Source organism: Equus quagga, chromosome 12 (assembly GCF_021613505.1).
Source record: "Equus quagga isolate Etosha38 chromosome 12, UCLA_HA_Equagga_1.0, whole genome shotgun sequence".
Lineage (NCBI taxonomy): Eukaryota > Metazoa > Chordata > Mammalia > Perissodactyla > Equidae > Equus > Equus quagga.
The window spans coordinates 88,183,335-88,199,281 of record NC_060278.1 but is presented as its reverse complement, the minus strand read 5'-3'; the positions used below and the strand labels follow the sequence as shown (position 1 = coordinate 88,199,281).

The 15,947-nt window shown below is 48.6% G+C and overlaps 2 protein-coding genes across 4 annotated transcripts in view; one reads left to right on the top strand and one right to left on the bottom strand.

Moving 5' to 3' along the window:
• Positions 1–768, bottom strand: part of CEP250 (centrosomal protein 250) — a 43,097-nt gene extending 42,329 nt beyond the window's left edge. For 2 of the 3 annotated variants that reach the window (XM_046678863.1, XM_046678866.1), the window contains exon 1: positions 657–768. The gene's annotated coding sequence lies outside the window, so the exon portion shown is untranslated. The remainder of the gene's footprint in view (positions 1–656) is intronic. The other variant, XM_046678864.1, reaches the window with a different exon arrangement.
• An 11,075-nt stretch (positions 769–11,843) lies between these two features.
• Positions 11,844–15,507, top strand: GDF5 (growth differentiation factor 5). The gene is made up of 2 exons (XM_046678127.1): positions 11,844–12,468; positions 14,633–15,507. The coding sequence occupies exons 1-2, from the start codon at positions 11,844–11,846 to the stop codon at positions 15,505–15,507; spliced, it is 1,500 nt and encodes a 499-aa protein (XP_046534083.1).
• Positions 15,508–15,947: the final 440 nt, after the last annotated feature.

The window sequence follows — 15,947 nt, the reverse complement described above, 5'->3', positions numbered from 1 at the left end:
CTCACGGAATCGCCATGAGGATTAAATGGGTCTTTACATGCAATGCACTTTATCACTATTCAGTAAATATTAGCTACTATTATTATCATCATGTGCTAGATGTTGGGATATAAGAGATGAAAAAGGCAAGGCATAAAGCCCCAACAAGCGCACGGGTGTAAAAAGAGGAGCAGGAAAAGTAACTCGGTGCTATGAATGCAAAAACCGAGCAGCGAGATTAACTGCGCCCGCAGAAAGTGGTTGGGAAAGGTTTCCGAGCAAGTGATTGAGTTGGGTCCCGAAGAATGAGAGCTCCGGCGTGGGGCGGCCGGTGGGACCGGGCTTTCGGACAGATCACGTGCAATGTCCCAAGGGCAGAGGAAGCCGTAAACGCCGGGAGCCGGGAGCGAGACGGGCAGGAGAGCGCAGCGCCTTGTCTTGACAACCAGGGGCTGTTGGCTGTCGGATACGAGGGTCAGGAAGATCCCTTTCTGCGCGGACTGGAGCCCAGAACGGTGGCGGCAGGACGGGTCCCAGCCCCTTTCTGGGCCTCGGGTTCCTCCCGGCGAACGGGAGGCCGCTGCCCAAACAGGATTCCCTAAGGCGCCCTCGGCGGGCCTATCTCTGGGCCTCGGACCGTTAACCCGGGCACCTCCCGCCTGCCCTCGAGGCCCCACCTCACCGCGCTCGCCTCCCGCGGACTCTCAGCGTGCTCCTCAGCGCCAGAGCGGCTCTAGCCGCCGCGAAGGCCCGGCCGGGGGCGGGAGCCCACCCCCAGGCTGGGCCCAGAGCCCGCCCCCCAACTCCCGCCCTTTCGGAGGACCCCGCCCCGCCGGGTCCGCGCCTATAGGAGGGCTGCGACGCTCCGGGACCTCCCGCCATGTTGAGTACTGGCAGCCAGTTTACTTGACTGGCCCAGAAGGAAAGGGGGATTATACTAAAAGATGTAAAATTCCCTCGCCAGAAATGGGGACAGCCACAGTCGCTGGATTCGGGCAACGGAAGTTCTGATAATAGGAAGAAAACCGCCGCAATCATCCCCCTTTTGGCTTCGGGGTTACACACTGCGCATGTGTGTGGTCACCTGGTTCTAAGTGCGCCTGCGCACTGCTCGGTCTGCAAAACAGAGTACAATTAACAGCTGCGTGAAGAGTGAGGGAACCGGGGACTGGGCAGCGATGGGCAGGGTGGGCGGTTCCAGAGTTTTCTCACCCTTAGACCCCGAAGCTCCAAGGAGCCACAGGCGACGCAGCACTCACAGCATAGTTAATGTCATTTTCCCCTACATGCGTTTGCACAGGGTGTTCTCTTTGCCTCAATGCCCTACATCTAGCCGGAGAACAGCAGTTTGTCTAATTTTCTGCGTAAACCTTACTTCTGCTGGAGAACTTTCTTCTCTCTATGATCCAGGCATTATTCCCATAGCGTTTTGTGCATAAATTATCAATGCACTTTCTTAGACTTGTAAATTGTATTTACCTGCCTCTCAGAAGGCACTCAGTAGTTCTATATTTTTGGTTAGGATTATAAAAACAAAAACTGGGGTACTTCTTAAAATGCAGACTCTCGGATTCTGCCCCTAGAGAGTCAGTAAACCACGGTGGAGCCCGGGAATCTGCATTTCAGCAAATACCCTAGGTGATTCTGATGCATCAGAAACGCACTTTGAGAAGCGCTGCATAAGATCGTCCATCTCTAGCACCCAGCACAAGGCCTGGTACAAAATAGGTTCTTGGTAAGTACTGAGTAAATAGATGGATGGATGAATGGATAGCTGGAGTGAAATAGGCAATCCACAGCCAAAGGGAACCTGGGAAGGGAACGCTCCAGTAAGAGCTACATTGTATCTTTTCTCCTATAAGAACTACAAAAGAAAGTTCTTAATAGTTACTTTGAGAAAAAGAGAAAGTAAGTGAAGGGAAAACTAGAGAAGGGAGAACACTGGTTCTGAAAGATCCTAGACACTGGACAGAGAAAAAGATGTAAATAATCAGTGGTGTGGGAATCCACTCCAGGGAAATACTCTCACAATGGGGTACTGTGCGAGAATGTTCACTACAACAATATATGGAGTGGAGATAAACAACCTGAATGTTATACACATCAACCTCTTTTCTGCCTCAGGGCCTTTGCACATATTTTGCCCTCTACATAGACCAATTTTCCCCCAGCTGTTGGCTTAGCTGATGTTTTCCTTTCCTTCAGGTCTCACCTTAAATGACACTTCCCCAGCTAGGTCTTCCCTAACTATGCTATTTAAAATAATATTCTATCATTTTCTATCTGTTTCTTTCATAGTACTTCCCACTTTCTGTTTGTTTGTTGACCTATTATCTTTCTCCCCCTCTGAAGTTTAAGCTTCATGATGATAGGAGACTATGTCTGACTTATTCCTAGCATTTAGCACAGAGTCTGACACATGGTAGGTGCTGAATAAGCATCCACTGAATGAATGAATCAAGTCAGCCTCAGTGTTACAAAGGTGAATGACATAAAATTTGTCAGCAAACTACACAATACATTTTAAGACTGTGAGAAGTAAACGTAAGTTTCGGACTACCAAGACATACCAATAAACGGTAAATGGAGTAGAAAGGGATTAAAACCAAACAGTAATCTTTGATCTTTATAAAGAGGGATTCATTCATTCCCGTATTCATTTTTTTATTCACTCAGGAAACGTTTATTGAACATCTATTATGTACACGTATTGAATAATAATACAGTATATTAATAGCAAGTTGGAAATTGTATTAAAACATAACAAAGTAGTACAACTGGGTGTTTTGTCTGGGCCAGAGCAGAAAGTGGAGTTAGCTGATGTGTGAAAGTGGGTAATGTTCCCCCCTACAGGTTCTCTAGGCTCTGAGAGTACATCAGCATTCAATCATCCTACAAGTACCAGGAACACTGGGGACAAACAAACAGGTGTTCATACACATTACTTGAATTCCTTGGGGCTTAAGAGCCTTATGGGAAAAGACTTACTCCAGACACAGTTAGAATCTGGCCCTGTTCAAACATGTCTGATAAACCAGAGTGGAGAGAAGGCCTCAAAGGAGGCTGGATTGGAGGGAGAGATAATGGATCAGCTGAAAGAAAAACAACCCTGGTCCCCTCCTGATGAACTGGGCTTCTTCCTTTATGTCCTAAACTCCACCTCTGGGAACATGCTTTACATCCTAACCCTCTCCCAGGGCTATAGTATGGATCCTGCATCCCAGTCTTGCTCATTTTTTATAGCTCTCCCTCCTGCTCCATGCCAAGAGGCTGTCTGGACTGACTGACTGTCTTTCTTTTTTAAATTATATATGTGAAATTTCAAAGTAAGGTGCTAATATATATATATATATTTTTCTAATAGCCTAAAATCTATTTTAAAGTTTTAAAATCCCTTATCTATGGAGTCAAGAGGGTAGAAGATAGAGAATTTGTGAGGAGCTATTTCTGGCTGTGATTCCCCACCCTTCCTAGGGAGGATTGCCTGGGAAATCTAGCTACAAGAGACAAGCCTGCTAACTGTTTTGGTGGCAGACCCAGGAGAGTGCTGCTATGCTGGGGTTGGCCTGCTCTCCAGGGCTGTTGTCAGGGAATGTTTTCTGTAGGCCAGATGTGGGCTAAGTAGGAAAGAGAGCCTGCACAAGCCCGTCCTGCGTCCTTTTCAGTAGGGCCTCTTAGATGGGTAAAGGGACCCCAAAAGTAAGAAGACAAATAACCGTTGGTAATAAACGTGTCTTTGCTAAGGGAAGTGCAGGAGGGGAGCCCACCAGAGAACCCCTGAAGAGCCTATAAGACCACCAGTGATGCTTTGATAGTGGACAGGAACGGCTATAAACACCTTCCAGACCCAGAAAACTCAAAGCCAGCTACAATACTTAGTTCAAAGAAGACTTCCCCCCCTTTACCATCTTCCTCTCCATGTCAACACCTTGAGTGACTGAACTGAGCTGAGGGCCACAGAGGGGAAAAATTGAGAAAAAACCGCCCCTACTCCCCTCTTTCTCACTGCAAGCTAATAGTCTGAAGCAGAGCTGAGGGCACCCAAACGATACAGTCTCTTGTAGTACATCGTGAACAACTTGCTGCTGTCCATCTGAGTTCATTCCTTCATCATTAAACCAATATTGATCACCTACTATGTGCCAAATCCTGAGCTAGACACTGTGAGAGACCCAAAGAACAGTAACACAGGGACCCCTTGCAGAGCCTCAGTTCACAGACTCACGCAGGATGCAGGTGAGTAAACAAGTTTCAAACACATAGAGTGAGGCAAATTCTACAAAGAGGGAGTGGCTGGCTTCATAGAGGCAGTGATATTATAACCTGACTGTGAAGGATAAATCTGCTGAGCAGACAAAAGCAGGAAGGGCATTCCAAGCAGAGTGTGTGCAAAGCACAGGGGTGTGCAAGAGCTTGGGATGTTTGGGGAATGCTGGGAATTTCCTCTGGGCACTCCTCTTGCTGATTCTACCCCTTGGGTGGGTTGTATGAATCTCCTTGGATTGGATAATTAGGTGATAACACAATCCCCTCCATCGGCTGGATTTTTTCCCCTAGCCCCGACCCTGCCTCAGTGAGCAGGTGTCATTCCATTCCTAGCCCCTTCCCACTGACCAACCAACCAGCTCACCCAAGCTAGACATTTCTTGAAGTGAGTGGCATCTTTTCACCACTGTTCAGGGCTTGGGCAATAAAGACTGTTCAGTGACAGCTCCCATAGGACCAGATCCTCTCTTTCCTCAAAAAATGAGCCGTTAATTATGTTCTAACCTGAGAATTCATCTGCTGCCTCACACAGCAACTAAATTGTAAGATTATGGACAGGAACCAGGCAGAGGAACATGGCAGAAAGAACTCTGGGCTTGGAGGCCTGGATTTGAACTCATCTGGGTTTGAACCCCTGGCTCTGCCTTGTGTCCTTGAGCAACTCACTCCCCTCTCTGAGCCTTAAATTCCTCAGCTGCAAAATGGGGATAATAATACTTATCTACTAGGGTTCTTATATGCAAAGTGGGAGATAAAATCAGAGGAAGGGAGGGAGGAGGGGAAGGAGTCCGTCAGGAATCTGAGGTTTCTGAACTCAAGAATGACAGTAAGGTTTCCAGGTCCTTAACTATTAACAGTGGTTACCTCTAGGGAGAGAGATTAGGGAGCAATAAGAAGGGGACTTCTCTTTTAATTTTATAAACTTTGGTATTGTTTGAATTTTATTTACAATAAACATGATTTCATTTTGTAGTTAAAATATATTAAGCACAGGGCCGGTTTGGTGGTGCAGCAGTTAAGTTCACATGTTCTGCTTTTCGGCAGCCTGGGGGTCTCCGGTTCAGATCCCGGGTGTAGACATGACACTGCTTGGCAAAAGCCATCCTGTGGTAGGCGTCCCACGTATAAAGTAGAGGAAGATGGGCATGGATGTTAGCTCAGGGCCAGTCTTCCTCAGCAAAAAGAGGAGGATTGGCAGTAGTTAGCTCAGGGCTAATCTTCCTCAAAAAAAAAGGTATTAAGTACAGAAACCATCCTCCCACAAAAAGTTTTTTAAAAGCTTATGTGCATAGAAATTCATCCAGGAGACTGATAAGAGTGATTGCTTCTGGAAAGGACTGGAAAATCTGGGGTCTGAGGTGGGAGGGAGACTTTTCCTGGGTATTCTTTTGTACTGTTCGAATTTTTTTCATCATGAATTTGTGTTACTTTTCTTTCTAATATGTACTACTTTTTAAAATAGTTTTAATATTATTTTAAAAATAAATAAATAAGTATATATTTTTCTTGCTGAGGAAGATTTGCCCTGAGCTAACATCTGTGCCAATCTTCCTCTATTTTGTAGGTGGGTCGCCACCACAGCATGGCCACCAATGAGTGGTGTAGGTCTGGGCCCGGGAACTGAACCAGGACCACCGAACTGTGCATGCCAAACTTAAGCACTCGGCCACAGGGCCAGCCCCAAGAAAGAGTATTTTAAATAAAGAATAAAAGTAAAAGGGGCTGGCCCCTTGGCCGAGTGCTTAAGTTTGCGCACTCTGCATCAGCGGCCCAGGGTTTCACTGGTTCAAATCCTGGGTGTGGACGTGGCACCACTCATCAGGCCACGCTGAGGTGGCATCCCACGTACCACAACTAGAAGGACCCACAACTAAAATATATACCACTATGTACTGGGGGACTTTGGGGAGAAAAAGGAAAAATAAAATCTTAAAAAAAGAATAAAAGTTAAAAATATGTAATTATTTTGTGTATGCCCCATGCCCACAACAGACAGAAACACACTTACAGCCATACACAGTTTCCACATTGTGGTGTTTGCGGTCCAGTAGGATGGATCGACCTAGATCCACGCTCAAACACGGTGCAGTTCCCGAGGAGCTCAGCTGGGGGAGCCTTTGAGAGCTCACTGGAGGAGAGCCTGGAGCAGCAGCTGCTCCTGGGGAGTTGAAACGCCGCAAAACACAACGATCGCTGGGGGAGAGTTAGGTGGCTCTGCTCTGGTCAGGCTCTCTGGATGGGCATGGCCCAGGCCCCACAGGTTAGGAGTACAGAGGGAGGGTCAGGGACTCTGGGCCCGTCTCCTGGCTAACGCCTAACCTGCAGGGTGATACCGAGAAAGGTCAGTTCTCCCTCGCTGTGGGAAGAGCACTGATTTCAGAGTCAGGTGTCCAGATTGAGTCCTACCTCTGTCATTTCTAGCTATGTAATCTTGTGCCAGTCACTTCACTTCTCTGAGATTCAATTTTCTCATTTGTGAAACAGGGACCACGTTAGCAACTGAATCTTTGTTTTTTTTAACTATGATTTATGGAGCACCTTCTATATGCTGGTCACTGAAAGAAAGCTGCTTTATATCTAAAAATACATTTATTCTGATAACCAGTCTGTGAAGCAGATATTTTTATCCTCATTTTATGGATGAAGAAACAGGTTCAGAGAAGTGACATTTTCTTTCTTTTTTTTTTTTTAAGATTGGCACCTGAGCTACCAATTGTTGCCAATCTTTTTTTTTTCCTGCTTTTTCTCCCCAAATCCCCGGTACATAGTTGTATATTTTAGCTGTGGGTCCTTCTAGTTGTGGCATGTGGGACGCTGCCTCAGCATGGCCTAACGAGCCGTGCCATGTCCGCATCCAGGATGTGAACTGGTGAAACCCTGGGCTACCAAAGCGGAACATGTGAACTTAACCACTCGGCCACGGGGCTGGCCCCAATATTTTCTAAATGTAAAAAAAAGCAAACATTTATGTAGTGCTTACTATGCGTGAGACACTATTCTAAGAACTTTACTCACAGCAACTTAACTAATAACAACTCTATGAGGTAGATATATTATTATTATCCTCATTTTATACATGAGGAAACTGAGGTACAGAGAGATTAAATAATTAGGCTGAGATTACACAGCTGATGAATCGGGGAGCCAGGATTTGAAGGCAGGTAGCCCAGCTCTTAATCATTATGTTACAAAGCAGACAACTCTCCTGCTTCAAACCCTCCATTGGGTTTCCCACTGCACTAAAAGTAAAATCCAACTTCCTTTCTCTGGCTTGCAAAGCCATACTCCATGTGGTGGTGGCATGATCTGACCTCATTTTCTATCACTCCCCACCTTGCTCACTATACTTCAGCCGCACCAACTTCTCATGGCTCCTCAGATGTGCCAAGCACATTCCTGCCTCAGGACCTTTGCATTCCCTGTTTCCTCCACCTGGAATGATCGTCCCCCAAACATTTGTATGGCTCATTCCCTCACTACATCTGGCTCTCTGCTCAAACGTCACCCGCTCAAAGACGCATTCCTGTCTAAAATAGACATCCCTTTGACCCTGCTTAATTTTTCTTCACAGCATTTAGAATTCTCTGAAATTAAGCATTTGTTTGCTTGTTTGTCTATCTCTTCCACCAGAATGTGAGCAAGACTTGGTTGTTTTGTGCACGCCAGATATCCAGTGCTCAGGCCCAGGACCTATCACAGCGTAGACCCAATATACAGTTGCTGGATAATTATGTTCATAAATGAATGAATACCTAAGGTCACCCAACTTGTTAGTGGCAGAGCCAGGATGCAAACCAAGTTGTCTGATCCTGGAGCCTCTGCTGTTAGCCACTGTGCTGTGCTGGACTGACTCCAGGAGATCTCGGGAGGTTCATAGAGCACAATGGATGTGAAACCACTTTGAAAATCGCTAAGTATTTGAAAAAAGCAAAGGATTATTATTATTATTCAGTTCACTGTTTGCTCATCTGTGAAATGGGGATAATAATACTCTGACCTGCCAACTTTATGAGGATGTTTTGTGGGGTGCCAATGAAATAATTGGTGGGGAAACGTGTATAAGAGTTAAAGGCTCTACACAGTAGAAGGGACCATAAAGATTATTCCCATGCCAGTGGCTTCCCAAGGCTCCCATCTTCGACATCAAGCTTGATGTTAATATTGCTGACAGGAGAGGAGGAGGTAGGGGGACATGGGGGACCGAGGGACTCTGTATCCCAATAATTAAACATGTTGGGACTGAAGCACTGCCAGCAGCAGCATCTGGTTGCAATTACCAGAGGGGACCGAAGTGATTAGTCACCTTTATAGTGAGAGCCAGGCTAGTCCCCTGGGCTCCTCCCTGGAGAGGGCCTTCTAAGCAAGCTCAAAGTCCCCTTTCCCTGCTCCCACCCCACTTCTGGAGCTCCCTGGTCCTCAAACAATAGCCCCTGCTCTGAGACTCCTCCAGGTCCCCAAGTCTCAGCCCACCGATGAGACCTTGACTGAAAGCCAAGAATACTGTGCTTGCCCCCACCACCCTTTCGCTTCTTGTGTTCCGAGAGGCCAGGTTAGAATTCTTTGGTATAAAATGTCTCAAAGCAGGAATTAGGCTTAAAAAGTAACTTAACCTTTCCGAACTTCGATCTCTTCATCTGCAAAATGGGGGCACTAAGAGTACCTTCAACATAGGATTATTGTGAAGATAAATAAGATAAAAATGCAGTGGGATACAAAGGCCAGAGTCTAGTTTACTAGAGTAAATGTTCAATAAAAGTGTAGCTATTAATATTTTCCAGGCGCTAGGCTAATCACTTTTTATGATTCATTTCATTGACTCCCCATAAAAACCCTGTGAGGTGGGTACTGTCGTGATCCCTGTTCAGAGTTTCAGAGAGATTTAGAGGCTTCCAAAGATCACACGATGCACTGAACCACGTAGCAGAACTAGGATTTTTCTCTGTTTGTCTCCAGAGCCCTTGCTCTTTATCAAACCACGTGCAGGGGCATCTTGGTTGTTTGATTCATCCATCTCTTCATTTATTCACTCACCTGAGCTTACAAAGTGCCCAATAAGTGGCAAGATAGAATCTCTCCCTCTAAGGAGCTCAGAGTCCAGCAGGGAAGGCCTGATATGTCCACAAGTAACTGCACCTTAGAGTAGAAAATGATGGCTTTTGTATATAAGGGCCAATTAGAGATTCATTCATCCATACAACACACACTGAGACTCAGCTATATGCTGGGCCCTGTGCCCAGCACTGGGAATAATTGAAAGACAAATATGGTATAGTCTAGTCATAATCTAATGGTGGAGACAGATAAGTAAATAAATTATTACAGTTATAAGGAATTAAGTCATGGTTTTTGAAAACATGAAAAAAGTGCACAGAGTGGAAGAAATGAACAGGGCTGCAGAACAGGGCAAAGGCAGAAATGAATAGTCTTTGAGCTGCCAAAGTGGAAAGGGGCTCAGAAAATGTATGACGGCACGTCAGGGGTGTGTATTTTCCGGTGGATGAGGGAGGCTCCATGGTGGAGGGGGCACATGAGGTGGCACTTTTCAGTGGGGAGGTTTTAGAGTGAGGGAGGGTTGAAACAGAGATCCTGGAGGCCCAGAAGCCGGTTATAATGGAATTGTAGAAGGGCAGGCCGTGAGGAGAATTGAGACAGTGAGGCAGCGGGGATGGAGAGGAGGGAGGAAGGCCAGAGATGACTGTTAAAGTGGGACAGGCCAAAACGGAAGCCAAGTGATGTGAATCTGGGCAACTGGAGGGATAGTAATGAATTCAGCTCTTCCTTAAAGCTCTGCACAGAAGTGCCTGGTGGTGCATTGGTCCTTCGAGATGGGGAGCTGGAGCTCTACTGGGTTTTCTGACCTAGGAGCCCCAGATCAAGCTTGAAATGGGCAAATTATGCAGCTGTGCTCTGAAGATCAGCGAGGATCTGGGAGCATCACTAAGAAAAGGCTAGTTGGGCACCTGGACACCCCAGCTGTGTTTCATCTTCTTTCATTCATCAAACACTTACTGAGCTTCTGCTCTATGCCAGGTTGTGCTGGGAAACCAATCTGGTGAACTTAGAGTACAAACAGCTCTCTGTTAGGTAGGTTCAGAGAATCTCAGATTAAGAAAGAAGACTATCTGACTACTGCTTCTACCGTGGCTGTACTCCTTACAGTGTGACAAGCGTTGTAGCAAAATGTACAAGAAGGAATAATTGGCTCTATCTGAGGATCAGGGAAGGCTTCCCGAAGGAGGTGAATTTTCAGCTTAAGCTCTCTGGATAAGGAGGACTTCTCCAGTAGTGGGAGTAAAAGGAGGGTGTTGCAGGTGAAGAGAACAGCTTTCTCCCCTGAGTCCAGATGGAAATCAGACTTCTTCCAGAGCTACCAGAAAAGCATCATGTGGGAAATCATTTTTCCAATTTCCTGCAGGGGCCGCTGCTACCCCAGGCTCGGGCTGCCACCTCTGCACTCAGCCAGTCCTTTTCCAACAAAACTGAGTCTGTCTTAGCTGGGGTGGTAGTGAGGTACACTCTGGACCTGCCTCCATCCAAGGAGTGGGCTCAGGGGTAGCAATGTCCCCCAAAGCCTGAAGAAATCATCTGAGCCCAGTCAATGGCATTTGGGGGGAGGGGAGTAGGGGGTACTGATATTTTTCTGTCTCTGGGTCACCACAAGTTTATTAAAATAAAAGAAACTGTGGGTAAATGCTGCCATCTGTGCTGCCCCCCCAACAACAAATCAGGCCCCAGACTAGACACAGGGGTTGAAACTGCTTTAAAAACACCCCAAGGACTTAACTGAAAACCCACACTCCCCATGCTTCGGGGGCTTAAGATCCTTGAGCTCATTCCTCAGCATCTTTCCTCAGGAAGGAGGGGTGGGCTGTCCCGTGAGGTGGAGGTGAAGACCCCTGAGTTGGCTCCATGGACTGAGAGGCCCCCTAAGCCTGGAGTCCCGCCGCGGGGCTCTGTGCCAAGAGCCCCCGTGAGCCACGGCCTCGAAAGGGCAGCGGTGATTTTTTTCACATAAATATATCGCACTTAAATGAGTTTAGACAGCATGACATCAGAGAGTAATTAAATTGGTTTGGGTTGGAATTCCGTTTTCAATTCCTGAGTTCAGGTTTGTAAAAGATTTTTCTGAGCACCTGCAGGCGTGTGTGTGTGTGTGTGTGTGTGCGTGTGTAAGTATTTTCACTGGAAAGGATTCAAAACTTAAAAAAAAAAACTGGAGCACACAGGCAGCATTACGCCATTCTTCCTTCTTGGAAAAATCCCTCAGCCTTATACAAGCCTCCTTCAAGCCCTCAGTCAGTTGTGCAGGAGAAAGGGGGCGGTCGGCTTTCTCCTTTCAAGAACGAGTTATTTTCAGCTGCTGACTGGAGACGGTGCACGTCTGGATACGAGAGCATTTCCACTATGGGACTGGATACAAACACACGCCCGGCAGACTTAAAGAGTCTCAGACTGAGGAGAAAGCCTTTCCTTCTGCTGCTACTGCTGCTGCTGCTGCTTTTGAGGGTCCGCTCCTTTCATGGTTTTTCCTGCCAAACCAGAGGCACCTTCGTTGCTGCCGCCGTTCTCTTTGGTGTCACTCAGCGGCTGGCCAGAGGATGAGACTCCCCAAACTCCTCACTTTCTTGCTTTGGCACCTGGCTTGGCTGGACCTGGAATTCATCTGCACTGTGTTGGGTGCCCCTGACTTGGGCCAGAGACCCCAAGGGGCTAGGCCAGGATTGGCCAAAGCAGAAGCCAAGGAGAGGCCCCCTCTGGCCCGGAACATCTTCAGGCCAGGGGGTCACAGCTATGGTGGAGGAGCCACCAGTGCCAGGGCAAAGGGGGGCACCGGGCAGACAGGAGGGCCCACACAGCCCAAGAAGGATGAACCCAAAAAGCTGCCCCCCAGACCGGGTGGCTCTGAACCCAAACCAGGACACCCTCCCCAGACAAGGCAGGCTGCAACAAGGACTGTGACCCCAAAAGGACAGCTTCCTGGGGGTAAGGCACCCCCAAAGGCAGGATCTGTCCCCAGCCCCTTCCTGCTGAAGAAGGCCAGAGAGCCTGGGCCCCCTCGAGAGCCCAAGGAGCCGTTCCGCCCGCCCCCCATCACGCCCCATGAGTACATGCTCTCGCTGTACAGGACGCTGTCCGATGCTGACAGAAAGGGAGGCAACAGCAGCGTGAAGTTGGAGGCTGGCCTGGCCAACACCATCACCAGCTTTATTGACAAAGGGCAAGGTGAGGGGGTGGGGTGGCAGGGGCACGGCTCAGAGGGAGGGGCATCTGCATGTATGGAGGGGCCTTTCAGAGCCCTGACACTGCACTTGTGGGAGATGTGTGTGCATCTGGCCTGGGGTGGTATCTGGGACTTATCTCATACATACCAGGTCCCAGGCTGCTGGCGTGTCAGAGCTGAAGGGCACCTGGGAATCGCCAAGTCCAATTCCTGCAATGTGCAGAGGGGCTTACTGAAGCCTGGAGAGGAGACAAGACCTGCCAGTTGGTGGCAGAGTTGGGGATCAGACTCTTGATTACCAGGCCAGGTTCTGTTCCTATGAGAGTTGGCCAAACTTTCCAGGCTCCAGGGGTTTGTACTTTTTCTCAGATGGCAGAGAGAGAAATGAATCTCTCACCAGTGTACCCGTGGTTCTACAACTTTGCCTTCAGACGAGGGGGCAGAGGAGGCAGGATAGGTGAAGATAGTAATTGAGGCATCTTGGAATCATGGAACACGACATTTAGACACATGGAGAAGGGGAGCAGACCTGGGGTCAAACTCACAATGTGACCTTGGGAAAGTCTCTTCTCCCTCTGGGGTCTCAATTTTCTCATCTGTACAACTCTGGGGGGGTTAGACTGGGTGATTTCTGAGAGCCCCTCAAATACGGAAGCTTTATGTTCTGTCATAAAACAGATCATTTTTATCATTAACCCAGGAGAATATCTGCTCCCCTCACTTCTCCCTCTGCCCACCTAACATTCTTGTCTTGAGTTTTTCTCTCCACTTGCTATGTGATCTTAGCAAGTTTCTTCCCCTCTCCTGGCCTCAGTTTCTCCATAGGTGTGAGGAGGGAAGTGGACCACTGATGGCTAGGGTTTCTTGCAGCTCCTATGCTCTGGTTCTTTGAGTCTTAGAACTTTGGCTGGCAGGGTGGGGGAGGGGTCAGAGAGTGGGAGAGCCTCCTCATTAGAGCTGGCCTGTGGGGGATGACAGAGGGTGGGGGAGGCACAGAGGCAGCAGGTCTGGCTGAGGTGGGGGAGGTGGCCTGGCTGCCTGCCCAGCTGGGGAACGCTGTGACCCCTTGGGGGCTCATAAAATAAGTCCTTGTGCCCCCCAGCACTAAGGGAGCTTGCAGAGGGGGAGGCAGAAGGGGAGACTGGGAGTTTAAAGGCCTAATTAGTCACCTTCTAGAGCAATATATGAATGCTTCCCAATGGCAAATTGGTATTTAGGAAGGAGCGCATGCTGACTTGGACATACTACTGAGCTTCTCATGCACACACACAACCTTATATTTATACATATATGCTGAATCACATACATACACGTGTGGTGCGCACACACCTTCTTACCTATGTACGGATTCTTCTAACATATATACACACGTATACATGCACATCCTTCAAATATTCACACAAGACCAATCATACATGCACATAACATGTCACAAAAAACATGTATTACATTTCATACTCACATAGGAGCCCAATCGTACGCATATGCACACACTCACACACACACACCCAGCAGAGTTAGACACATGCACAGAAATATCATTAGACTGGGAAGCCAGGGAATTGGATTTTAGATCAGATTTATCATTAACTCGCTGTGTGACCTTAGGCACATCACTCCTCTGTGCCTCATCTGTAAAACAAGAACACTAAGGTCTTCTATAAGGTATAATGGAAGCAGCTCAGGATTGGGTATAAAAAGCTCTAGGCTGGAGTTCCAACTCTGCTTTATCCTAGCTGAGTGAGTTTGAGCAAGTCACCTAACTTCTCTGAGCCTCCGGAAAAACAGGGGTAATTATAATACCGACCCCACCTATCTCACCAATGAGATATAGTATTAGATAACAGATGGGAGAGGGATAGGTAGCAAGCAGTTCTAAAGCTGATGGATCTCTGATACGAGCATCATTGACACAAATACCCAGAATCACTCAAATCACCCACAGCCACATTTACAGATAACAACCCTACTCGGTTGGCTGTGTAGGAAGCTCCCTTATTTTGAAAAAGACTCTCAGTGGTTTGGGTCTTGGCATCTGTCAGAGTGGGGAAGAGGTTAGAGAAAGATCTCTTGAAGGGGAGAGAGCTGTGGCTTTCCCCTGAGGCCTTGAGGTGACTGGCCCCCTTGGTGAGGTTGCAGGGAATGACTTCTGGGTGTTCTCTCTAGATGACCGAGGTCCTGTGGTCAGGAAGCAGAGGTACGTGTTTGACATTAGTGCCCTGGAGAAGGATGGGCTGCTAGGGGCCGAGCTACGGATCTTACGGAAGAAGTCCTCGGACACAGCCAAGCCAGGGGCCCCCAGCAGCAGGCGGGCTGCCCAGTTGAAGTTGTCCAGCTGCCCCAGCGGCCGGCAGCCGGCAGCCTTGCTGGATGTGCGCTCCGTGCCAGGCCTGGACGGATCTGGCTGGGAGGTGTTCGACATCTGGAAGCTCTTCCGAAACTTTAAGAACTCGGCCCAGCTGTGCCTGGAGCTGGAGGCCTGGGAACGGGGCCGGGCCGTGGACCTCCGTGGCCTGGGCTTCGACCGGACTGCCCGGCAGGTCCACGAGAAGGCCCTGTTCCTGGTGTTTGGCCGTACCAAGAAACGGGACCTGTTCTTTAATGAGATTAAGGCCCGCTCCGGCCAGGATGATAAGACCGTGTATGAGTACCTGTTCAGCCAGCGGCGAAAACGGCGGGCCCCACTGGCCACGCGCCAGGGCAAGCGGCCCACCAAGAACCCCAAGGCCCGCTGCAGTAGGAAGGCACTGCATGTCAACTTCAAGGACATGGGCTGGGATGACTGGATCATCGCACCCCTTGAGTATGAGGCCTTCCATTGTGAGGGGCTATGTGAGTTCCCCTTGCGTTCCCACCTGGAGCCCACGAACCATGCAGTCATCCAGACCCTAATGAACTCCATGGACCCTGAGTCCACACCACCCACCTGCTGTGTGCCCACTCGACTGAGTCCCATCAGCATCCTCTTCATTGACTCTGCCAACAACGTGGTCTATAAGCAGTATGAGGACATGGTGGTGGAGTCTTGTGGCTGCAGGTAGCAGCACTGGCCTTCTGTCTTCCTGAGTGGGATATCCCCAGGATGCTGGTCACAAGAGCCCCTCCTTGCACTCCTGGGATACCAGAGGAGTCAGAAAGCTGCAGCCAGGAGCATCTACACAGCCTGCATGAAAGGGGATTCCAACAGCCTTGCTCACTCTCTGAGTCGGACTTGGGCTAAAGGTCCCTTTCTATCCACAAGTCCCCCTGTCTGAGGATTTCTGCCCTTCTGCTATGCTCACTGGCAGGGACAGGCCCAGGGAGACAGACTCTGAATGGGACTGAGATCTAGGAGACAGTGTTTTCCAATGAGACTCATCCCACGACCTCTCCTTACCTGGGCCTCCTTGACCTCTGGACTCTTCAGGGAGGGCTCCTCTTGGGAGAGCCACTGGTGTCACCTCCTCCTTGAATCACCTTTGTGCCTGGTGACTTCCTGCCC